The sequence below is a fragment of the Periplaneta americana genome, chromosome 1, assembly GCF_040183065.1.
Source record: "Periplaneta americana isolate PAMFEO1 chromosome 1, P.americana_PAMFEO1_priV1, whole genome shotgun sequence".
In the NCBI taxonomy this organism is placed as follows: domain Eukaryota; kingdom Metazoa; phylum Arthropoda; class Insecta; order Blattodea; family Blattidae; genus Periplaneta; species Periplaneta americana.
The window spans coordinates 97,789,172-97,815,846 of NC_091117.1; the positions used below are offsets into that span (position 1 = coordinate 97,789,172).

General features: G+C 35.7%; 1 protein-coding gene across 2 annotated transcripts in view; it reads left to right on the top strand.

Moving 5' to 3' along the window:
* Frl (formin-like protein) overlaps positions 1–26,675 on the top strand; it is a 542,073-nt gene that overhangs the window by 428,513 nt on the left and 86,885 nt on the right. For both annotated transcript variants that reach the window (XM_069824507.1, XM_069824516.1), the window contains exon 3: positions 21,306–21,392. In XM_069824507.1, the coding sequence (XP_069680608.1) occupies positions 21,306–21,392 (87 nt within the window). The remainder of the gene's footprint in view (positions 1–21,305; positions 21,393–26,675) is intronic.

Here is a 26,675-nt window from a genome sequence, read left to right on the forward strand (position 1 = left end):
ATGAAAGTGTTATAACATGAACATTTAACATAAAAGAAATTGTGCAAGTCCATAAGTCATTTTCATACTACACATCTTTATATTATAACTTATAATATCCAACCTGCTAATAAATAAAATATATGATTTCATTATCGTACTACACATAATTCGTTGTGGCTTGCAATATCCAACCTGAGAATAAATATGGTTATTTCAGTTCTATAATACACATAATAAACTTACACTACACTAACTGTTAATAAATAGAAAAGAAATATTTCATTTTCATACCATACGTAATTACAACTAGAGCTCTATATAGACAGAGTACCGCAAAGGTCGACGGTGGACCCAAGCGCTCGCTCTGTTAACATTACTGGAATAGGGAAATTGACGCGCTCTCTCTGTTTTTATGCTGCAGATTCCATCCTAGGGCACTGATAATAATTGTAAATATACTAACATGTAGCTAAATGTCTCACGCATGACACTATGAACTTTTAAATGTAATATCTCAATTAGAAGCGTTGCAAATACATATTATTTTATGTATCAGCTCTGGCAAGACGGGAGAGCAAATATATAATGTAGGCGTGCTGCAAGTATTATTCCATGATATGTTTTGAGCTAGGAAACTCAGGCAGACCATAACACTCTTGTTTTACAAGTAGAATTTTAAGAAGTTTATTATGTATTTTGATGGCAGTTACTTACATACGATATCGAACAGAATACATGAAATAAGGTGACTGGCCTATTCAGTTTCAGTGGAACTCTTTACTTTCGTATTTGTTTGCAATAAAAGTTCAATATTTTAGTAATTTTAGTGCATTTGTTTTTAAAGCAAACACAAACTTATAGATAAATAAATTAGAACATTGAAATAAAATTATTTGAAGCAAATACTCGAATATAAAATTATTATAATCATGGCCATTTTCGGTCACTCTCAGTAAAATGCGTTGCCTGAAATATGTTTGTAAGGCAACCTTAAATTGTCGTGACTGATGGAAGAAGTATGTAGCTAAAAATGCAGTTATGAGAAAATTAGTAAAAAAATGCACCAATAAAAAAATTAGTTAAAATTCTCATACTTTCATAAATTAATCTTTACAATAGTTCGTAGGTGAAATTACACTTTACTCAATTTTTTAATGGTTTAATAATAATAATAATAATAATAATAATAATAATGGCTTTATTTTACCTGGCAGAGTTAAGGCCATAAGGCCTTCTCTTACACTCAACCAGGATTGAAACTTCCTTACATAGTTGAACAACAACTGGATCGGAATTAAGTAATTACATACTGATACGATTTAGGTACACAATGAAATCAAAAGTGGTAGTTACATAAAAATTTACCTCATAAAATAAAAATAAACATAGTGGAATACATATTAATGTTGTTACAATCAAATACTAAGCACACAAAAACAGAACTCAATAAAAAATGTACACAGTAAAAATAAAAATAAACACATTGAAATACATATTAGTATTAGATTACAAGTAAGTAAGATTCACACAATTAAAGCAGAAACCGACTATTGAATAAAATGTACACAATAAAAATAGACTAATAATAATAAATAATATAAAACAACACAGTGGGATACATATTGGTGTTAAGTGATAAATAAACACGATTTACATGATTACACAATAAAAATAAGAAACAAAAAAATAAAAATAAATACAGTGGAATACATTGCATTAAATATTTGCAACGCGTTAGGTCTGGCAACTCATCATAAGATATTTTTCTAATTTCCATTTAAAAGAAAATAAAGTTCGGCAGCTCTTGGCTTCAGGTGGCAGAGAATTCCTGTGACGAGAAGTAGCAATAGTGAAAGATGGTTTAGTAACCTAATTTTATTATTAGGCCTATGGTTTCTCATTTTCTTGAGTTACGTCCTTATTCCAGTTTCAGATGCTTGTTTTTAATAAAATAGTGTAATATCAAGATTTATGACGTAGTTCGAACTATTGTTACATTCTACAGGCACCAGAGAATCATATTCTGCAGTAATTATCTGAAATAAGTACGTAACCTGACTTAGGGAGTTCTTCCATCCATATTGTCAATTTTAACTTGTAATCTTTATAATGGGATCTAAATTACTTCAAAGTTAGAACTGCCTCTCTCATTCCAAACTTCTACTACCACACTTTGCACTACTTCTCGATTTAACATGCCCTTTAATTAATAACAAAATAATATTTTGTTTCATTTCATTTAGGAATATCTGTAATATGTTCGGAGACTTATTTAGAGGATAGTTTTTAGTTATACTGGTCAATAATGTGTTGTAACTTTACATTGAAAATCTCCTCTTCGCTATGTAGCATACATGACCGTAAAAGGGGAAGAGTTTTATTGAATACAGTATTCGGAAAGACAGTCATAAAAGGGGAAGAAAAATATTGACCTTCCGTAAGCAGTAACTAAAGAGAGATGTTAAAAGGAAACTAATTTTTAGAGCTCAAATAATGTTTTTTTTTTTCTTCTAGTGATCCTCAAACAGCCACGGTGGAAGAATGATGGACACCGAATTTCTAAAACGAAACATTGAAAGTGTCACCCAACCCACTTACCACGTTACTAAAACAATAACTTTAAAAATGGGTAACTCCTTTTTTTTTTTATAGAATGAAAGTCTCTACTTTTCAGAAATGTTGAAGGGCAAGGTTTGCCATTTTTCCTTCTTTTCATTGAACTTGTGAGACCGTCATGTCTCGTTTTTATGGGTTTTATTTCTCTCCCAATTCTAAGTGCACGTGTAAGGTTTTAGGCCTATTTTCAAGAATCTTACATGTGTCAATTTTCCTTTCAAAATATAGAATTTTTTTGTCCTTCAGCTTTCTAATATCCTTCTCCAGTACTACTTTGACTTTAAACGTCAGTTTTTTTGTCTGACAGCTTCAGTCTGATAGTCACTCTCGACTGTTCTACATTAGTTAGTGCGAAATGTTAAGTATACGTTTTTCGAACAGTGGAAGTGGATCCTTTTGTAGGGAAAAGCGCATAGGGTTTAATGACAAAAATGTCATTATTATTTATTAATATTCATCCATGTGTTTGTGTTAAAAATCTGTGTAACGTGTGTGTGAAAAACTGTGTGGCTACAGTTTCTAGCATAATAAACTTACGAAATATTAAGTTTATTAATTTTCGTACAGTGCCATTTCTATGGATCGGTGGCTAATAAAAACAATATAGGTGACAAAGAAAAAAATCAGAATACCGTCATCGCCTGGATGTTGCACCAGACAGAGAATTCAACTTTGTTCAATTTTCCCCAACTTCAGAGAAATTTGTCAGACGAGGTAACAGCAACTTCCTCCATGATAGAAATTATAAAGTATTACTGTATTTTCATAGCTGTGCATGCAATTGCTGAAATTATAGAAATATTAGTATACAGCAGTACAGAGCTCCAAATCGAAAAAATCGAAGGAGAATTGGGAGGAAAATTTAAAAGGTACGCAAAACGCGTCCTTGCAAGGGGTTGGGGGCTGTACAAAACTAAATATGTTAGCTCCAAGCCTGTTGGCCACTAGTCTCACTCCGGGTTACGCTGCTCCCCTGAAGGAGCTCTAGAAAATTTTGAAGGGGAAGCCGAAATTTCCAATGTAAGCCTGTCCATTTTATATTACCTTTTTCTTATATAATTCGTACTTAGTATGATAATTTACTTTCTAAATGGACACGCAGTTTATCCTTGCCACCCAAATTTTTCTTCTTTTCTTATCTCTCTGCCCTTGAGGTATCCGATAAAGATGTACATCTTTCTCTTGCCTTGTGTAACATCCATATGCACAACATTGTGGCATTTTACTGCCTTTAAACTAAGAAGAAAATTGGTATTTAACCGAATTAAATGGTTTTCTTATGCTGCTACTAGCGGGCTTTGGGTTCAGAGAAGCGCTCGAGGTCACGTGAACCAATCAGAGCGCCGCATTGTCGGCAAGCGGTAGGGAAGACAGTTGCGGTACTCTGTCTATATAGAGCTCTAATTACAACCAGTGGCGATTTATCTTAAGGAGCACAGGAGCAGTGCATCACCTCTTCAAATAACACGTGTTTTTAAATTTATATCAATGAACTGCAGTAGACTATGTGAGCGACATAATTCTTTATTATAATACTATGTAAAAATAACGCTGCACGTGTACTGGTCTTGTTGACGCCTGGGACTTACGTTTACCGCTCGACACTTGCGGCACACTGTTCCATTCGAGCATGCGCAGTAGTACTGCTTCACTGGCAGGCTTTGGAGCATGGTAGGGAGGCAGTACAGTGTGCGTAGGAGGGGTTAGGAGCACTTTCAGATGTGTTCTCAAGCTCGTTCCATCATAAATGTTAAATGGCCTATTGTTCGACGGCGAACATTTATTGACAAAAACAAGTACGTTTTATGAATTTTATTTATTTTTCTGTTTGAATTTAGGACTGTGCGTAGTAACTAAATAATTTTGATTATCGTTCTGCAGATATAATTGATTTGAAGCACATGAATGAAAAAAATTAAAAAACACGATTCTTCAGCTGCACACATCAACAATAATGTTAAATTAGCAGTGTTGGGCCAAACAAACATACAGACACAATTGGATTCAATTGGATTGTTGCACTTCACAATAATAAAGTTACCAAGAACAGATATGCGCGTGCGGTTTTGTGGAGCTTTTGAGTTGGCTTTAAGAGGTCACGAAGACGGAAACTCGTCTTTAAACGATAATATTTTTCTTGGCCTCATCAATTTCAGTTCTGAATTAGACTCACTCTTAAGGAACATTTGGAAAGAGGAACAGTGTTTAAGAGCACATCAAACACTATACAGAACGAAGTCCTTCAAGCCATTTTGATGTATGCCATGACGAGATTTCAGAGAAATAAAGAAAGCTGCTGACTTTTTAGCAGTTAAGGCTGATGACACGACAGACGTATCGAATGCTTGTGAACGTGTGAATTGTGTTATAAAACGCAATATAGCGAAAACAATATTGTGACAGCTGCACCGGGGTTCGAACGCGTGTCCGACAGGGCGCGCGGCAGACGAAACGTTGGTCGCTTAGGTGTAGCGAACGTACGGGGAGCGTTTGCATGCTGAGAGGGCAGAGGGGCGGTGTACTACGGCGACGCGGCGAGGGGAGGTTGCGCGCGCATCTGCTGCTTGCCGAGAAGATAAGGAAGCAAACTGCTACGTGCGGAGTGAAGGGGGGGACGGACCCTCCCGAACAGAATCGTCCAGAAGTCCGTCGAAGTGGAAATATCCAGAACTCGAACTTTCTCGTCTACGTCGCTGTGGGTATAAATTACGGCACGCGAATGAACTTGAACAGTCAGTCAGTCAGTAAGTCAGTGTTGTTACAGTGAGTGGACAGCAAGCCAGTCTTGTGTACCGGAGTTCGACTTGAGTGTGTGTCCGCAACTGTGTGAGCATCCGAAGACCTGAGTTCGAGTGCAGTGGACCGCAGTTGGAGGGACCTGAGTTCAAGTGCAGTGGACCGCAGTTGGAGGGACCTGAGTTCGAAGTTCAGTGGACTGTTTCTAAGGTCTGGGGTTCGAGATACTGTGAACTCGAGTGACTGAGCTAGAAGAATTGTGAACTGAGAACTGACAGTTCCGATTTGTAAATAGTGCTTTGTGAACATTAGTAAAATTAACAGTTCATTGTTGTTCTCAATAATCCAAGTAAATTGTCATTGTCGTCTGTGGAGTGCAATAACGAATACTGTGTTACTGTGTGGAGAGCAAATCCCATTGTTGACGGGAGCAGAAATAAATTGTAGAAAGTGAAGAGTAATTGTTGAAATAATAAAATTATATTGTTGTTCAGTATAAAAACTTACAATATTATTTACGGTGTGCTGCAATAGAAATTGAACACTTTGCTTTGCTATTAATGGACCTACATAGGCAACTGATTAACTGCAATTTCTTGACTAACAAAATTATGTAAATCTATACCTACGTAACACATGTTAATAGTTATGTAGTACTTTGTACCAATAATAATAATAATAATAATAATAATAATATGATAATCATAATCATAATAAATATTTGTGCACCACCAGGATTATTTATCACCACACGCCACTGAGTACAACTTATGCTATCCACTCTGTTAATAAAATAATAATATCCAACATGTTAAATAAAGGTTTTCATTTTCATAATATTATACGTAATTATAACATACTTTCCAGCCAGTTAAATAAATAAATAATTTTCATACTATACATTATCGTCGTATAATATTAAAATGGATTTAAGGGAAGGTGGGATATCATGATAGAGAATGAATTGATTTTGCTCAGGATAGGGACCGATGGCGAGCTTATGTGAGGGCGGCAATGAACCTCCGGGTTCCTTAAAAGCCAGTAAGTAAGTACATTATCGTCGTGCATGACAGATACTATGTTCGTATTTTTTCGAGTATGGCGTAGTTCGATAGTTTTGTGCGTCTTTAGAATTTGTTAAAAAAACGCTGTCGTAGATTAAAACCAGACTGTCTTTTAAACTCACGTATACCGATATTGTGCATCCACTATGTAGGATTGTCATTCCTCAGCGCAGAATACCATTTTTTTTACCTATTATGGATAGCGACAAAGGACTTAGAGGAGTAGGCTTAACATATTGTTAACCCTGCAAAGCCTGAATTAATTTTTATTAAACATTTTTAAGATCTTTGCTTTATTCAACTATACTTGTTCTTAATAACATGAGAAATGCCATTTCGACTAAACATGGCACACTTTGAAAAAATGACATCGCTAGGTTCTTATGTTAGCATTATATCCCTACATGTAGTTTTTGTTAGAAAATGAAAATAATACAATTCAATATAAAGTAACTGAAGAAAAAATTAACAAAACATGAAATGAATACTATTTTCATTTTGAATTGAACTGGACAAAGCACTCAATATATAGTCCATCATCACATTTCTAGCATTGGAACCTAGTCTTGCTTTTGAAACTTTCATATGCACAACGGCGCTTCTTCTTATAATTGGTTGGGGCGACAAAATGATCCAGCCTATCATATCTGATGTTGTATGACACCCTTAAGTTTGTTCCTGTGCAGAGAGCCCCTGGTGATCATCCAGATCTTTTGGTTGAGTTCCGTACCTGACCAGATATGTCTGAATGATATCTCTCCTAAACTGTAGCAGTTTTAGTTGTAAGCTTGAATTCCTCAGTAAAATCCATGCAATGCGGATTGCTGCACCAATATTTCAAGAAAACAATGGTCATCACCATTTTTTTTTCCCGGAAATTCTCTGGAAACTTGAGTTTCATTATATACATTAGGAGTTTCAATTTACACATTTTGTCTTCATACTGTTTACAACCATTTAATTCTCCCTGAAAATTTGAGTTTTATGACATCCATTAAGAGTTTTTAATTTCCACATTTCGTCTTTATACTTTTTACTACCATTTAATTTCTGTTGTCTGTAGAGAAATCCCAGTATCTGCGTTTCCCAGGTAATAGTATATCCACTCGGGATTAGTACACCAGTGAATACTCTCATTTCTTCATAACTTGCTTGAGAATCTGGATTGATTTTGGAAAGTGCATATGGATGAGTATAATGTTTTCTACTTACAATCAAGTAAACCACCCTCATCCTCATCAGCTGAATCTTCATATGTTTTAACGGCTGCACCTGGAATTTCCATATATTTGTTGAATATCACTTTCATTTTCATCAAAATACGAAGAGCTTCAAGAGTTATTCCCCTAAAACACATAAAGGGCCGCCAGTTAGGGCCAAACGACAGAAAAATAGAAATATTGCTATAACTTTGCAAACGAGCCTGCTTTATCCCTTTATATGATTACTATTTTGAACAACACCAAGTGCTAACATTAAGCCTAGAGGTGCCAAACAGCATCACGCAGATTTACTTCAATGCTGCTTCCATAAATAAAAAGAAGTAGTGTTTTCATTAGTCGCATATTGATTGCAACATTATAGGCTAACAGTCTTATAAAAATCATAAAATTATAAAAATAAATTTAATTGCTGTATAGTTAATTATTTACGAAAATCGCACAGCCATTTCTTGCGTCGCACAGATCACTCCACAATTATGTAATATTGAATTGTATCACTTGAAATACGAGTGTGCTATATTATGGAAACCTGTTGTATTACAACAATCAACAATCAGACTATTAAGCTGCACACTTAAAATTGCAGAAATTACGGGGCAGACAGCTTAGCATTATTATCTCTTTCAGTAGGTGATGCCATACGGCATCGCTAGGATAATAAGGATTTACTCAGATGAATAACGGTTAGCATGCCTGACCGTGGAACGAGCTTGATATATGGTCGTAAAATAACCAATTAAAAAAAAACTTACTCAGAAGACCAGCGGAAGCAATGTGACCTTGACTGCGGATGTTGATTATGGTAAACATCACTCGGATGAGCATTCCAGTAACCAGGTTTATCACTCATGCGGTCAGGCCGAAAATATTAGTTGAATTAAGCGTTTGAAAATTAATGGCCATTAATTATTTTAACAAAGTAACTATTAATAATACCTCAATCTAGTACGAATTATAAATTAATACTTTAACTTTTCACTCCCAAGCACAAAAGCAATGAACAGCAACTGATGAGCCCAGTGGCGGCTCCTGCATATTTCTTAAGAGGAGGAAAGAAGTTAACAGCGCAAAATGACACCCTCTTGAGAGAAACATGCTACAAATTAGCCTACATGCATACATGTAACACCAGGTAGTATTAGGGCTGGCCTTCTCTTTCGTATAGCAATAATCTGTTCTTGTAAACTGAGTTCCTAAATTGTCCAAATATGTTTTCACTTCCATTCATTGGTGGATAATTGCACAAATTAACAATTACAAAGAAATTCACAAACTCGCAGCATTTTTAGCGCACATTACAGCATCACACGTGTTGGTAGAGACTAGCTACTAACATATAACCAGAACCGTTTTACGGAAGTGGGAATGAGAAATAATCTGTTAAGAAAGCGAGAACATGGTTTTTGTTGCCACATGTACAGTTGTCAAAAAAAAAAAAAAAAGATGCGGGACCTGTTTCTTTTTCATGCCGAATGAAAGAGGATATCTAAATTAGTATGACTACAGTCTTAACTCATTTTTGCCAAAACTATCACTTATTCCCATTTCATATTTAGTGATTCAATTATATTTACGCATAATACTTAATTGTGGGCATACATAGTAAAGTTACACTGATCAGTCTAATACTGTCCGTAGTCCATTTCATAACCGCTGGCATTACACACCAACCACAGTTTCTCAAACATGGCTTCACGGTTTGGTACCATAGATCGCTACCAATACTTCATAAATGAATGACCCTTATTTGGTAAACTTTCGTGCCTTACTATGCGTGCTACATAACTTGCTCACCTGGAATCTTTGGTTTTGAAACTGTCTGGTTTTGTTAGATACAGACTGAAACAGACGCTCATGTGTCACATTTGTTTCGTCACAATATCAATGTAGGTGTAGGTTAAATAATTCTATATTAATAGGAATAAATACGGTCAACATGGAGCCGAAGTTGCCCATCACTGGTGTTTCCATTGTATGTATATGTCGGTGTGCAGTGGTTGCGATGATGTCATGCCCACGTTGTGGGTGTATTGCCCGTTGACCTCCATAGACGTGAAGCAGTTCTTCGATGCAGTCTATACGGTTACAAGTTGCTCTCCACCATGTGACAGACCTATAGGTTCGGTCGTCTACCTTGCCCCAACTATATTATTAGTGTCTGTACGAACTTATACATTACTTTATGGTCGTGGTAGGTAGACAGTCGTGCACCTAGTAATTTAGCCGCCATTCATTGCATTTTGTCACTATAACGTGAATCGTGACCAAGCTCAAACCGTAAGAATTTGTTGTTCAGTTTTACTCAATATGTCATGTTCGTGTGCTTCAGCGATATCGTTTTTATACATCTAACAGGAAGCGTTTTATAGAAAATTTTACTTGATTATTGAGTCAATGTCGTGTTTAAAAAATGAATAGGTAGACGTAATTGTTTTATCGCTCGAGTTAGGAAATTCATGAATTTTCATGCACATATTTCATACGTGAAAGCGCTTAAAAGTCTATGTAAATCACACATTTTCTAGTATTATATAGTATTTTAAATGAATTTTGTTCTGCATGTAAATGCATATTTTTGCACTTTTAAATAATCACATCATATTTCATAAAATATATTCTCCAGTAATACAGCATTTCTTAACATTGACCCCGTGAAAAATAATTAAAGCAATTTTCAAAATTATTTAAAACTGCTTCTGGATTAACTATTTTTGTCAAGTACCAATAACAAGCAAACGTTCTGATGGGGGCAGATAAAAAAGTTATTTTTTTCTTCCACCATGTTAATAATGCCAAAAGAAATGCTTATACAAATTTTGGCCACTCGACCGCAATTACGAGGCCGTCCAGAAAGTGATTTTCTCTGGGGCCGTTTATAGAAAAAAGCACAATTGCATGGAAATATTTATTGAAACAGATACAGCAATTGTTGCTCTATTTGTCAACATATCCTCCACTGAAATTAAGACATTTGTCGCGCCATGGGATCAATTTTTGTGTCGTAGAAGTCAGCCTCCTCAGATCGGAACCATCGTTTTACTGTGTCTGCTCCTCTCTCTGTCGATCCCATGAAATGAGAAATGTTTCAATTCCGATGGAAAGTATGTTGAAAAATAGCTCAACAATTGCTGCGTCTGTTCCAATAACTTTTTTCCAATGAACTTGTTTTTTTTTCTCTTAACGGCCCCTGGCGAACTTATTTTTTACGGCCCTAGTAATAGCGGTCGAGTGGCCAAAATTTGAATAAGCACCTCTTTTGACATTATTAACATGGTGAAGAAAAAAATTTAATTTTTTTATCTGCCCCCATCAGAACGTTTGCTTGTAAGACCTAAACTGACTTACTAACGGATTAAAAAAATCTCTCATCATTATAGCTTCAAGTTTGTATAGGTCTACAAATTGTATTGAAATTTACTTCTTCCTGCTACGTTGATAGTAAAATTACTAGTCGGTTATTTATCGACACAGTGCCAACTACTACGTCGATGAAATTGGCGATATAGAGCTGAGGCCGAGGATTCGTTATGAATTACCTGACATTCGCCTCACAGATAGAAGAAAAACCTTGGAGAAAACCCAACCAGATAATCAACCCAAGCTAGAATCGAACCCACGCCCGAGTGCAGCTTCAGATCAGCAGGAAAAATCTTCTACTGCCTGAGCTAAGCCGGTGGCCGTTCATTATACACCGGACAATTTTCCCTCATAGCATTCTATTACATGCCTTCTTCATTCTCTCCATCACATTGCGGAAACAATAATTTAGACTGTGTTTTTCTATAGAAGATAAGATAGTGCCCACATAAAAGAAAATCTTCGTTAGAATACTCGCCGATAACAATCCTTTCTCATATTATGTCCTCAGGGTCGACAGGGGCATATTTATGTTCGAATCTTCAAAATCGAAACAACTCATCCTGCCTGTGGTTTTCCTAAAGCGCTAAGACAAATGTCGGAATGAGCCCTAAAAGAAATGGGTCACGGACCTACATGCTCTCCAACATAATTTCGGTAAAAACTTTGTGTTATATAACATTCTGTACAGTTTTCGCTTTTTTCTAATATACAATGTTTACCTTCAGTGTTGCAATACGATATTATTGAGTTTCGGTTTTCATATATATAAGAATAATGGCCGGTGTGCATAAAAGGACATCATGTAAAAATATTTTCCGAAACTTAGAAATCTTGACTTTACCTTGTGAATACATTCTTTCCCTAATGATGCTGTATATTAAGAACCAAGATAAATTCAGTACTAATCAAGACATTCATAATTTTAATACAAGACATAAATCATATCTTCATCTACCCTCTGTTAGTCTAAGCTGTTTTAAAAAAGGAGTTCGCTATTCATGTATAACAGTCTTCAGTGCACTGCCTAATTACCTTAAAGATTTGAAGAACCACCAGAAAATGTTCAGAAAAGAATTAACCAAATTTCTACATACTCATACCTTCTACACAACTGATGAATTGTTTATGCTTGTGAATTGAATTATTCTACTTAAATGACATGTGCAATTTTATAGCTCAACTAAAATATGTTTTTATATTGACTTAATCGGTTTACTATGCATTGTATATTTTTGTTTAGCATAACTGATGAATTGTATGTGCTGTAAATTGAATAGTGTTATTGATATTGATATTGATATTGATATTTATTTGTCATTCAACTTTACAATTCACAGTTATGGTGGACCTTCACATAAATTGAATAGTGTACTGTATACTGTAGGTCAACTGATGAATTGTTTAAGCTTATAGATTGAATTAATCTACTTCATATGAATTGTACAATTTTGTAACGAAATTAAGTTTGTAAATTGAACTAATTTGATTGTACAGTATATGTTTGTATAGTTTGGCTGATGAATTGTATATGCTTTTAAAATGATTACTAGTCTGTGTAGCTCTACTGATGAATTGTATATAGACCTACTGTAAATTGAATGGTAGTCTGTATAGCTCAATTGATGAATTGTATATGCTGTAAATTGTATAGTAGTCTGTATAGCTCAACTGATGAATCGTTTATGATTATAAATTGAATTAATCTACTTGATATTAATTGCACAAATTTGTATAGCTTAATGAAAGTATGCTACTTTGTATTGTATATATTTGTATAGTTTTGGCCGATGAATTGTATATGCTTTAAATTGAATAGTAATCTATATAGCTCTATTGATAAATTGTTTGTGTTTGTAATTTCAAGTAGTTTGCATGATATGTATTATCAATTTCTGTATATCACATCTGGTTGAATTGTTTATGCCTTAAATTTAATTAACTTGCTTGTTTTGTATTATACATATAGCTCAACTGATGAATGATCGTTTGCGTTTGTAAATTTAATAATCTGATTGGCTATGTATTGTATACTTTTAGTAGAGCCATCGATGTAGCTCAGTCGGCAGACTCGCTGGGCTGCTGATCCGGAGCTGCGTTCGGGCTTGGGTTGGATCCCCCTTTGGTCTTTGGTTTCTTCCGAGGTGGGACTGAAGCCGGATGGTCTATGGCGAGTCCTTGGTATCAACCCCTTTGATTCGATTACCTGGTTGGGTTTTTTCCGAGGTTTTCCCCCAACCAAAAGGCAAATGCCGGGTAATATTTTGGCAAATCCTCGGACCTCACCTCATCTCACTACATCTCTCCAAAATATTGTAAAAAATTGCACAACATTGTAAAAATTGTAGAAAATTACTGAATTGTAAAACTATAAAAATTTGTAAAAATTGTAATTGTAATGTTGTAAAATTTTGACTTGTTCCACATCTTAAAGCTTCATTGCTCATGTAAGATCTATGGAATAAAATAAATGAACGAATGAATATTCACTCATTTGCATTGTACTTTCACTCATAGGCTTATATTGTCACAGACCACAGTGATATAATATAGAACCTTGGCCGTCTAGGTGGGTATAAAGTAGAGGAATAAATGAAATAATTAAATATGCTTCATTTTAACAGAGAAGAAAAGATTAATCTTCAATTTCAATATGAGTACCGTCATTTCTCGTAACTATTTTCCTGGAACACAACTATGGTCCACGATACAACCATTCAAAGCACATTGTAGAAGTAACATAGACCGTTCGTAGATAGCTGCAGTGACTTGACTTCAAACTACAATACAGCAAAAATATAGATAAATGAGGTACTACGATTATGTATGTACAGGTGTAATTATGTTGTACTATACATAGCCTGCCCCCAAGCCAACCTATCACGGAGAAGGAGCTCGTGACGTAATTCCTAGACTTTGATTCTTTGTTGGCGTTCTCAGCAAGCAGACTAGAGCGATCTTTACCGCACCGTTAAACATTATCACGTCGTAGCTCTTATGATAGTCAATCAATCGCGCTGTAATTTTTAAGATTCATAGATAAATATCTAAGGAAAGCATAGAAAGAAATCGAAATCAGTATCTTTTTGTTTGGAAAGTGAGAAAAAATACAAACTTCCAAGTGGTCCATTAAAATCAAGCATTGACATCCTCAAAAGTTGGTAAGCGACAATATTTTTCGCTTTAGATGGAGGGTCAAAGCGAGAGAAATGTTTAAAAAGAATGGAAATTACTTTTAAAAGTGGCTGCAACTCAAAATATTTACTGGTTTTCGAGTTTCGGCGAGTTAAACAAAGTAGCGTTTTTACCTGGAGGACATCCATATGCCGGGAGTTTAAACTTTTGTCCGTTAGAACTGCAAATTCTCATAGAAATCATCGCGCTGATTTGAACTTTATTTTCAAAATATTCCTATTGCTTAAGGTTTTCGAGTTATTCGTGAATTTTGAACTTTAATTAAAATATTTCTATTACATAAATAACATCTCTGCTGATTAAACACTAATATGACATAGGTACTTTGAAATTCAGAAAAATTAAAAGAATGTCGTAGCCTTAAATTTATGATTAGTATTACTGTCACTATGTATTATAATCTGACCTATTTCTTTAAAAGAAATTGAGAACATTCTCGTATTTATAGCGGTGTTTTAATAAAGTTCACCATTTTTGTTGACAGGGTTAGAACATCTTAGACTGCCAAATGTCCCCTATGAATGACACCATATCAGTATTACTTCTCGTTTTACTAGAATGCTTCCCAGCCATACAATTGGCTTCGTCAGTGCAAAGAACTTTACATTGTTTGCAGTCTAGTCTTTGCTTTTTAAGGTAGGGATCTATTGGTTAAAACTTAATTACTTGTGTTTGATTTGGAAATTCAGAAACACGCATGCTATTTTGTTTCGTGTTGTCAGTACAGCAATCAGTATACCACATCTTGCATTATAAAAACTAACTGTATATACTTTTATATAGCATTCACGCATTTTCATGTTTTCTTATGAAAAAAAAAACACCATTAAATATTACAGTAGTGCTTAACAGTCTCGTTCTTTCTGGCGCCACTATCGGAGTGACAGCGGAAATCGAACACGATTCTACCCCAGCGTTCAAGAGAAGTGCCGAAAAAAGTTGTAAAGGAAGAAGCAGGTATCTAGCATGTCACTCAGTTTGGCATATTGCTCATAACGGCATGATAGGTATACCACTCGACCTAACATTAATTTATTTACTGTCTTTATTTTGTTCTGAATCAATGAAGTTTGCTGTACAGTAGTAGTAGTTATAATAGTCGAGAACAACACAGGTTTGGAATAAATGCATTTAATAATAAGTGAAGGCTGTGTCCTCTCTCCGTTACTTCTCATTATAGGCTTTTATTGTGTGAACAGAATCATTAAAGATTAAAAACAGACGCGTCATGATTTAATTTCTATCAATCGAAATTTACAAATTGATAGTCTACTCTTTGCTGATGATTTAGCCCTCATTGCATATAATGAAGATGAGCTTCAATATTCAGTGTAAAATCTAAATATGTTCAGCGCAAAATATAAATACGACATGGAAATCAATACTGAAAAAACGAAAGTCAATGGCATTTCGTGGGAAATAGCCGGTCGCAAGCAAAATTTGCTTAAACAACACACAAATAGAAAGAGTAAAAGAGTTTACATATCTTGGCTACACTCGTGATTTAATATTTTTTATGAAACAGATGTAACTTCTAAAATTCGCAAATACAGTCAAACAATGGGGACAGTCAACAAATTATGAAGCCTTCCCTAGTACAGCGACACACAAGAATACATTTGCATAACATCTGAGCTACACCTGTACTATGTTACGGAAGTAAAGCATGGACAATGAGAAGTACTGATATTAGCAGAATAACAGCCTGTGGAATGAAATTTATGAGACCTACACTAGGATGTACTCGCTTGGACTGCAAAAGAAATGAGGATATCATGCAAGAACTTCAATCACAGTCATTCTCATACTTCATAAACAAGCTGCAGTGGAAAAACCATGTCTAACGAATGAATCGTAATAGACTTCCAAAAGCCATGCTTCAATACCGTTTCCAAGGGAAGAGATGTTTGGGCCGTCTATAAAAAAAAAGTGGATCGTGAATGATTCACTGAGACCGTAACAGACTGTAGCCCTTATACTTGTTCTGATAATAATGATGATGATGATGGTAGTGGTGATATTGATATAATAGGCAAAATTTTAAGCGTTTATTACGATTTTATGGCCCTAAAGTTGGTTCGCGCCCCGGCGGTTGGGAACTGTCCAAGAATACGTTTCTTTGAACTACAAACTCTTTTAGAGGACGACCAAGGAACGTAATACTTTACCAGAATTGGAGTACTGTCAGACGCTGTATCTCATGAACCTTCGTTCAGCATCCGCCACGATGCAAGAATAAATATTCTTCACACCAGCTATTCACTTATATGGGGTGTATTGTGTGAACAGCAGATTACGTTTCTTAGAATTTATTATTAATCCAAGTCCAAGCGTTAAATTAATGCAGCTGACTATCCACGCCCTGTACACTTTGTTGGGAAATACCCAGTCGCAGTGATGCCGAGAGCGCATTGTTGCCAATCCTTATTTTTCTGTTCATATGTTTGTGATTAGGCTGTGCTTTACCAAAGACGACAACGGCGATGGTGGTGGTGGTGACCGCGCCGGGGGTGGTGGTGAACCACATTTATTCTTACCGCTCGGTTAACTGGATGATTATCCTCAATTTCTTATTGAAAATCTACTTCGGCTACTAAAGGTTGTCTCCTTCAACATCCGGAAGGAGTTTTGGTTCCAATATAATGGTGTCCTCGCACGATTGAGCTTTGTAAATTTAACATATCACAGTAAGTCGATTGATGACGGTAATGACACATCATTACAACGCCAAGTTTATCTAATCCTAAAACTAGGATTAAATACAGTTCTATATTAGCCATACACAGGGGATTTTTTAGAGTATGCGGTAGTCGATGTATCAGCGTACAATGCTTTGTTACGAGGTTTAAGGTGGGCATTTTAAACAACTTCTCTGAACATTAACGTCTTCCTATACTACCTAATCACAAATTGCGAATATTTCATTATTTTAGTGTTCTGCTCAAGGGCAGATCTTTCACTGCAAACCCAGCTTTCTCTAATATTTCCTATTTTCTGCCTTCCTGTTTGTTTCCTCGTATGATCCATATATCTTAATGTCGTCTATGATCTGATATCTTCTACCCCGAACTCTTCTCCCGTTCACCATTCCTTCCAGTGTATCATTCAGTAGGCAGTTTCTTCTCAGCCAATGACCCAACCAATTCCTTTATGAAAAAATAATAAAAGAGAATGTTCATATGTTCACTTATGTTTGTTTAGCTTTAAGGATATTGTCCTGTTCATTTGACGTTAAATTCTGAAACATCCTGTGTATAAATGAATTGGACTTACTATTTATAGATGGATAACGGAATTACGATTTATTTACTAAATCGGTGCTTTATAATAAATTATTAGTGAAGCTGTCACACTAACCGTACAGTACCACAACTTTTTCGTTAATGCAGTAAAATATTGATGATTACAACATTTTTAAGACAGATTTTTATTTTGTTCTTATATTCTTGTATGTGTTAAACTTGATATATTAAACTGTATATTTCTTTATTTTAAGTCCATATGAAAGAAGACATTGGGCGCATACTAAGTGGAAAGCGGCTTGAATATGTTTTGTATGTGCGTTGAGTGTGTACTGTGTTTTAATCTAGTATTAGTTGAAAAGTCAATCCGAGTTTTGTATGTACTATTCACTGCATCTTACTGACACCGCCGCATTTAGCTTTGTATTGGAAAACACAGCACGTTTACATGATGATGCATATTTTCTACTTTCATTCTTTCAAAAAGAAAAACTGTTTATATTCACGTAGTGAAAGTCCAATTGTTTCGCGCCGTGATTTTGTACGGTTTATTCTTCAATATACGTTGTGAACGCCGCTTATCTGACAAGTAACTTCGCTGTTCCCTTCATGGAATATGTTTAATGACTTCTTTCCCAACCAACATCTCTAGAATATATTCACGAGAAAAAAAAATCTTGTGACTGTTTAGACTTCACGATAATGCGATAATTCAATAGTCTTCAGTACTTTACATATCTATATATTTAGGATAAACATGAACATCAACTAAAATACATAGTGTTAAAGAAAGTAGGCCTTCATGTTATATTTCATTTTATTGATTCGAGTTTAGACATTTTACGCAATCATTTGGATTTTCGTAAATTTCCTGTCAAAATGTACAAACTATATCGACAACTAAGAGAAATACTAGGCGAGCTTCCGACTTGGTCTTGTAGGTCAGGGCGCTGCAGTCGACGAGGTGACTAATTATGTTACGATACGATGACGTCGCAGCGTTTTGCGTATATTTTCCGCGTTGCAAGTTCGCTTTGTCGGGTAGTAACTATATTACCAAACAGCGGATTTTCCGATCCTACACAGCAACAAGACGTCACGTCCCTTGGTGTACGGAGAGAGCGTAGCAATGAGTTCAATGACCTCCCTGCAACTGACGTACGCCTAACATCCAGAATCGGGACCGAAAATCCGCTATCTGGTTATGACGATAGTATTGCTCTGAACCGTCGCTATTATATTCTTCTGTTCGCGAAATAACCTTATTATATCACGCGAGATTTTCATTTCTTGTTCTTCTGAGGTATTTACGACTGACGTCGTCTCCTCATACCCATTCGCCATTCGCCTCTATCTCCATAATCAACATCCTTAAGCTGCCTATTTTCAATTCCATTCATTATTTGTTGTAGCTACGTTTTTCTTATTCCTCCTCTTCTTTTTTTTTAACTAGTTTCCACTCTTACATTATTTTAGGCCACCTTTTTCCACTCATTCTTTTTCAGGTGTCAATACCATATAAGCGATCTTTCTTCAATTCTGTCAATAACAGTCTCCACAGCATCCATTTCATTTCTAATGAATTCATTCCTCAACTTACCTACTCTAGTTTTCCTCATACTTCGCCTGATACAATCCATTGTAACTAACTTTTTTCCCAATTTTTCGGTAACTGTCCAAACCTCATTCCCATAAATTAATAGAAATATACGTTACAAGAGCGGTAGGTTGACGTTTTCATGGTCGAGGAAAAGATTAAAAAAGCGAAACGTAGTTGAGCTTTTTTAATTTCCGTTCGCTTTTTTAATCTCCGAGAACATGAAGACAAACATACCGCTCGTGTATCGTACATTATTTTGTGCGAAGATCGTTTATTACATACCTGAAAGACGAATTTCTAATTAGTTGCAATGAAATCTCCATGTTGGTTTCTGTTTAATGACGGCAACTTCGGAACACCAAAATATCTTTCTTCAACATTGTTGCTATAAAATGTTTTCTGTGTTTACTATACTCCAGCAGGCCGTGATATACGTCTGTCTTTTTTTTCCCCCAGTCTATAAATGCGAACTTAAAACAAACGGCAAGGTTTATTTTTCATTTTAATATTTTAACAATATTATTTATATAACATATTGCAGTAATAACATCGGCATCTGGAATCTTGTTGATTTTTTCATGGCTTCCTTAATGTTACTTTTATCAGGAATGCAATAAGTTTCATGGAGTAGTAGACTTTACTTAATTTTTGCAAATATTTAAAAACAATAATTAACATTGCAATTTAGGTGAAATTGCAGTGGTAAGTTTCCAATTTATAATTATTACTATGTTAAACGTCTCTAAAAATAATATGTTAAAAGCCTAAAGCAGTAAAATGAATGTCGCGCTTAAGCGGTAAGAAGAGGGAAATTGTTATGTGTGTTAGGTTGGGAATACTGAAGTGGTATTTCACACTTACCGCGTATTGGTTCTGTGCGGAAAACAAGCAAATACGCACGATATCGCACAAAATATTTTCAACAATGACTTTGTATATCTTCTTTTAGTATTTTTGGTTAAACTTTTGTCCCACCATACACTGTTTTAACGTCCTTACTGCAATTTTGCTTTTTTTTTTTAATTCTGTTATTTATTTCACTATATATCATTCCAGTTTTATTAATGTCAGTTCCAAGACATTTAAATATTCAGACCCCTTTTATTTATTTATTTTTGTATTTCTAAATTACGTTACCAATTGATTTCTACTATCTTATCATAATAAATTTTCATTTCCTAATTCGGCAAAAAAAAAAAAAAAAAAAAAAAAAGAAAGAAAGAAAAGCAGTTTTTTTTTTATTAATGATCGTGGGCGCGACATTCCTTAAAGGGCCAAGGCCGACCAGCCAACTGCTGACCTCACATTCACGTGCCTCAGCAAAGGGTTTTAATATTACTTTCATCATACAGAGTATTTCTTATGGTACGGAAGGTTTCTTTTCAGAACAATCTCGACCTGCCTCCACGGAACGCAACAAGGAAAGAGTTGAGTTCTGGGGTGCATTTTGGTTGAATTTATTGAACCTGGACAGGCTACATTCAGACAGTTTTGAAGCTCCGTTGTGCATTGCGCGAGAAACGCCCTGGAAAGATCATCCTGCAACACAATAACGCGTGGCCTCACACTGAGCGTGTCACCGTGGAGAAAATCAGAACATTTGGGTGGGAAACTCTACCGCATTCTCCCTACAGTCCCGACTTGGAACCCACCGACTACCATCTTTTTGGTTCTTTAAAGGAGCAGCTGCGAGGCCAACGCTACGAGACGCTGGAGGACATCCGGAAAGCAGTGCGTCAATGTCTTCAGGAAGATGAAACGGACTTCTACAGCAAGGGAATTTTCAAACTTTCAGAACGACGGGAAAGAAAAATCTGTAGATTAAGATGATTACCTTGTTTGTCAAAAAAATAAAAATTAAGATTTATAAAAATGGGTTCTCATGACTTTCAGTATGACCCTCATAATCGAAGTTATAAATTGTTGCTGTTAGTGATCGTGGGACAGTTTTCCTGTTGTACGTGTTCATTAAAATTATATCATGAATAATTTTATGATACAATAGGTATATCTACGACATGTAATACCACACCTTTAAATTTCTAGATAATTTCAAAGTGTAATTTATATATTGGTGATTCGACTGAATACAGTGCATTATTACATTTTTAACTTCTGCACTCATAGAATTCTTTAACTAACCGTCCCAGTGTTAGTATTTTTTCATTAGTCTCATTTTCAGGTTTTTTTTTGTAACTGTTTCCGTTTACGATTCGTCTACCAGAATTTCTTTTATTTAAAATTATATTGCATATTGTATATGTTGTCACTGTTTATATCTTTGTTGCAGGAACGAGTCCATGCCAAAGACCCTCCCGCACATTACCTCACCAAGCTGAGGACTTACCTGGATCCGAAGGCCTCAAGAAGTTCGAGGGTGAGTAATCTATATTAACGTAACGTGTGATTTTGAAATTAGATTCCTGAACGAAACAGTCGCGAAGGAATTTATTTAGGGAATACAAAATCACGAGTTGCGTTTTCAGACTGTTCCACGAATGAAATGAAATAAATAGAAAGTCGTAATGAAAATGAAAATATTATTTTAACTACTTGAATATTCTTAAGGTAGGCGCTCACTTACCGGAACGGATCCGTACGGCGCGTCTTGAGTTGTAGTCTTTGCATTATTTTAAATGGAGTATCGCCCATTTCGTCGTATCGCCTCTGTTCGCATGACCGGATTCCGTTCAGAATTCTGGCCAGAGAATTCCAAACGGATTTCCGTACGGTCCAAGATCGAAATAAAAAATGTCATGACAAATAATATATCGATTGCAAGGCCTCCAATCGCGGTAATATTGAAAGTATAATGAAATGGATGACGCGAAGCTTATTTTATTAAGTTCAACAGTATGAAGAGCTTTATAACTTAAGAAATTAGAATTATAGCAATGTAATATGGAGAAAGAACATACGGGATGAGATTGGGAAAATGCAAAATTATCCAAGTATGTCCTTTATAATTTATTTAAATTACAGAGCTATTTTATTTCCAGTGCGCTCTAGTGATAAATTACAACTAATTAGGAAATGCGGACAAGTGAGCGATAGTATAATAAAAATCTGAACGCAACGAAGTGAGCGCCTACCTTATATAGGATTATTATTATTATTATTATTATTATTATTATTATTATTATTATTATTATTATTATTATTATTGCATCGAGAAAACCACCGGCGTGGCTCAGTCGGTTAAGGCGCTAGCCTGCCGGTCTGAAGTTGCGTTCGGACGCGGGTTCGATCCCCGCATGGGCTGATTACCTGGTTGGGTTTTTTCCGAGCTTTTCCCAAGCCGTAATGTGATTGCAAGGTAATCTATGGCGAATCCTCGGCCTCATCTCGCCAAATATCATCTCGCTATCACCAATCTCATCGACGCTAAATAACCTAGTAGTTGATACAGCGTCGTTAAATAGCAAGCTAAAATAAAAATAAAAAAAAAATGCCCCGAGAAAGTTTATCGTCCATTTCTCGTTACTGTTACAATTATTATTACTATATTTGTGATTTAAGTTCTTAAGTTTACACGCACACACAACAAAATTTACCGTTTTACTTTTTTTTATACAGAGTTTGTAAAACGTTACGCCCTATTTTGAATGCAAGAAGTAGTACTATTTATTTACTTATTTATCTGTTTATTTGTTTACTTATTTATTTATTTTTTCACCATCATGTTATCTGAAACATACAACAGTAATTCTACTCACACTCAACAACAGCTTAATTAAATAATACTAATGATACTAATCCTTGTACAGTACACACCCGGTATATCAGAAGTATTAGTTAAAATATATTTTAATTGTTGCACAGTCAATAGTCAAATTTTCAGGTAAAGTTATTTATGCTATAGAAATTTCAACTAAATACTGAATAGATGCTCTGATTTCATATTAAATTACCTCTGCGCGTTTTATTTCCATATTGTAATACACTCTAAAACCAAATTGAATAATAATAATTTTAATAAAGTCAAATTTTGTTAAGGAAAGTCTGATTTGTATTGTCTCAAATTTTCCTCAGAATATGAGTTTTTTTTTTCTTTCTTTCTTTCTTTTTGGGAGAAAGAGGAGAATCTTAAAACTTAAAAATGACAAATTACAAGTCTCTTTTGCAGTGTTCAGAGAGCTTCACGACAGCACAGAACAAGCATAAAGAAATATATACACACACACACACACACCTAATCTGTAAAGGATGCAGATAAAATATTCGTTTCCCTATCGGAAATGGAACCGAGGTTCGTTAATAAAAGTATAAAAGTGATTCAAATGTAAATACTTGTATGACGCCCTTATTGCTGTGATCACCAGTTTCACATTAGCGACATTCATTCATGTATTCCTTCATTCATTCATTGTTCTGCCCAAGGGCAGGTCTTCCACTGCAAACCCAGCTTTCTTCAATCTTTTCTATTTTCTGTCTTCCCCTTTGTCTCCTCATATGAGCCATATATCTTAATATCTCTATCATAAGATATCTTCTTCTACCCCGAACTGTTTTCCCGTTCACCGTTCCTTTCAGTGCATCGTTGAGTAGGCAGTTTCTTCTCAACCAGCGACCCAACCAATTCATTTTCCTCTTCCTGATCAGTTTCAGCATCATTCTTTCTTCACCCACTCTTTCCAATATACAGCTTCATTTCTTTTATTCTGTCTGTCCACTTCACATGTTCTATTCTTCTCTATGTCCACATTTCACATGCTTCTATCCGCTTCGTCATAATGTCCATGTTTCTGCCCCATATGTCACACTCCATACAAAGCATTTCACTAGTATCTTCCTTAGCGACAGATCTTATGAATGCGAATGTGCTTCAGACCTAGCTCATTCAGCTCACCGTTTCTTTATTTTTATTGGCTTATTTTACGACGCTTTATTAACTGCGATGATTATGTAGCGTCTGAGTGAAATGAAGATGGGTATGCCAGCGAAATGAGTCCAGGGTCCAACGCCGAAAGTTAAGCAACATTTTCTCTTAAAGGGTTGAGGGAAAAATCCCGGAAAAAACCTCAACCAGATAACTTGGTTCAACTAGGATTTCAACCCTGGCCCGCTCGTTTCACAGTCAGACATGCTAACCGTTACTCAGCAGCGGTGGATCGGTTTCTTATTAAGGAGATTGGGTATGGTTGCCAGATTTGATTTAGGAAAAAAACGGAACATTTCAACAAAAAATAAGGAAGATACATGTAAACTTCTCAGGTATTTAGTAGCTTATATTGATAGACATTTAACATTATGAAATACATTTACAGAACTTATATGTTAGGCCTACACAGTGCTGTTGTGGTAATTTTTTTCTTGACCTTACTCCCAACCCCTTATTTTTGTCCCTTGAAATATATTTTACTCTCCTATCTTTCCAACTGTCGTTCATTGTCTCTTTTAATATTAGAGAAGAAGTAAAAAAAGAGTTTTGCTTAAAAAAGATTTGATGAAGCTGTCACAGTAGTCTTGATGAATCCTGAAGCGTGTATCTGCAGCACTTCAGTTTTTTCTACCATTTCTTTATATAATTTTGATTCTGGATCCCAGCGCTGTACGGGTGGACCATTTAATGTTTATGAACATCAAAAAGGATATATTAGGAACAGCAAGATATGATCTAAGATCAGTACAGATTTCTATGTAGAAAATATAGACCACCGTGTACAAAACTTAGGCACCTCTACGATGTATGGCTCCAAATGAGCAAAATTCACCCCTCCCATGTGATTCATTAAAAGATTGTAGGTTCCCATACGGCGTATGGCCCAGTATGGCGTCCGTGACAACACTCGGCGAGAGTCATTTCATAAGTCGTGGCAATTATATTATATCAGCCAATAAAGCTGCAGAATAGAAATTCACTATATGCGATTGAAGGTCACTGGAATGTGCTTCGCAGTGCTATTACCAAATTGGGTCCGGGTACAGGAGGCAATGGGTAAGGGAAATTGAAAGATGCGTAAATAGAAATTATTGTTTTATTATGCATAAAAGGAAACAAAGTACATTACTCACAGCTAACACCCTTAAAAATAATCCCCAAAGCGCCCAAGGCTTCCCAACATCTTTGTCAACTATGATGCAGGGTTGAATACCATCGGGTATGTGTGATTCGTCTATGTGTACCACCTCTCGTTGAACGTTCTTAAGATATCCTCCCTGTTTGCAAACCGCGTCTCACGCAGCGGCTTTTTCAACTGCGTAATGAGATCAAATTCTCGAGGACTGAGATAAGGCGAGTAGGGAGGATGTTCCAAAATCTCCCAGCCCCACCGCTGCAAAAGATTTCTGACAGGAGCTGCAGTGTGGACTGTTGGGTTATCATGGAGGATTATGGCATTGTCCACGTGTCCTCTGAATTGTATGTGCGACGCAGATGGTACATACATCAGAAATGATCTGTAGGATTGGCCACTGATAGTGTGGCTCGTAGCTCAGAATGACACTGACGAGCATTTCTGTCACGAAGAATTGAAATTTTCACGTATGGTCGCTGTTCAACTTTACTTACATTTATCTTGGAGCACAGCATCTAGCATACTAACTTTTGCGTGTGCTGTAAACTAGCCACCAATCCACACAGATGCAATCTGGCAGTGGCATCCCGTACAGTGTACAACAGGTTTTCTAACGTAGACCTATATACTGAACTAGCCACATTTTCGGTTATTCGGAAGATATAACATAGTTGCCATGACTTATGAAATGACCCTCGTGTGTGAGTGTGTTTGTTTGTGTCATTCATTCATCTATTGTTCTACCCAAGGGCAGATCTTTCACTGCAAACCCAGCTTTCTCCAATCTTTCCTATTTTCTGCCTTCCTCTTCGTTTCCTCATGTGATCCATATATCTGAATGTCGTCTATCATCTGATATCTTCTACCCCGAACTCTTCTCCCGTTCACCATTCCTTCCAGTGCATCCTTCAGTAGGCAGTTTCTTCTCAGCCAGTGACCCAACCAATTCCTTTTTCTCTTCCTGATTACTTTCAGCATTATTCTTTCTTCAACCACCCTTTCCAACACAGTTGCATTTCTTATTCATATTTAGAAAACAAGAAGCATTGCTAACATCATTCATATTTAACATGATTTACCAGCTTGAAGTAATGTTGTATTATTTTTATTCGCCAAGATAAATTCTTTGCATGACTAACTGAAATTGAGAAATACTTGTAGTTCACTCTTTATCAAGTCCACAGATCACTTGTTTCTTACATCTGACCACCTAAACTTCATTAAAGAGAAAGATAGAGCCTGGTATAGCCTACTGAACAGAAAGCCAGTTAACTTCGCGATATTTCGAAATCTTGCTTAGATTCCAATATAACAACTTCAGAGACAAGCCATTAGGTGTAGTTTCTTTAATCAATTTCTTTAAATAGTGCCAACACAGAACATTCTAAAAATAAATGTCTGCATATACGCCTAATAGACTTCATGTTGAAAATAATTAAATTGCGAGGAAAAAACGCAAATATTTCTCAAATTACGAAAACGGTTTTAAGGCAAAAGAAAGAAAAAGAGTAAGATACGGAAAAAACATAACCTGGCAACCCTATGACTGGGGTCTCATCCCCGATAAATCAGGTGAGATGTGGAGGTCAGGTATGGACCAGAACTCCTGCGAGTATTTCGATTTTTAATTCAGTTGTTTTTTC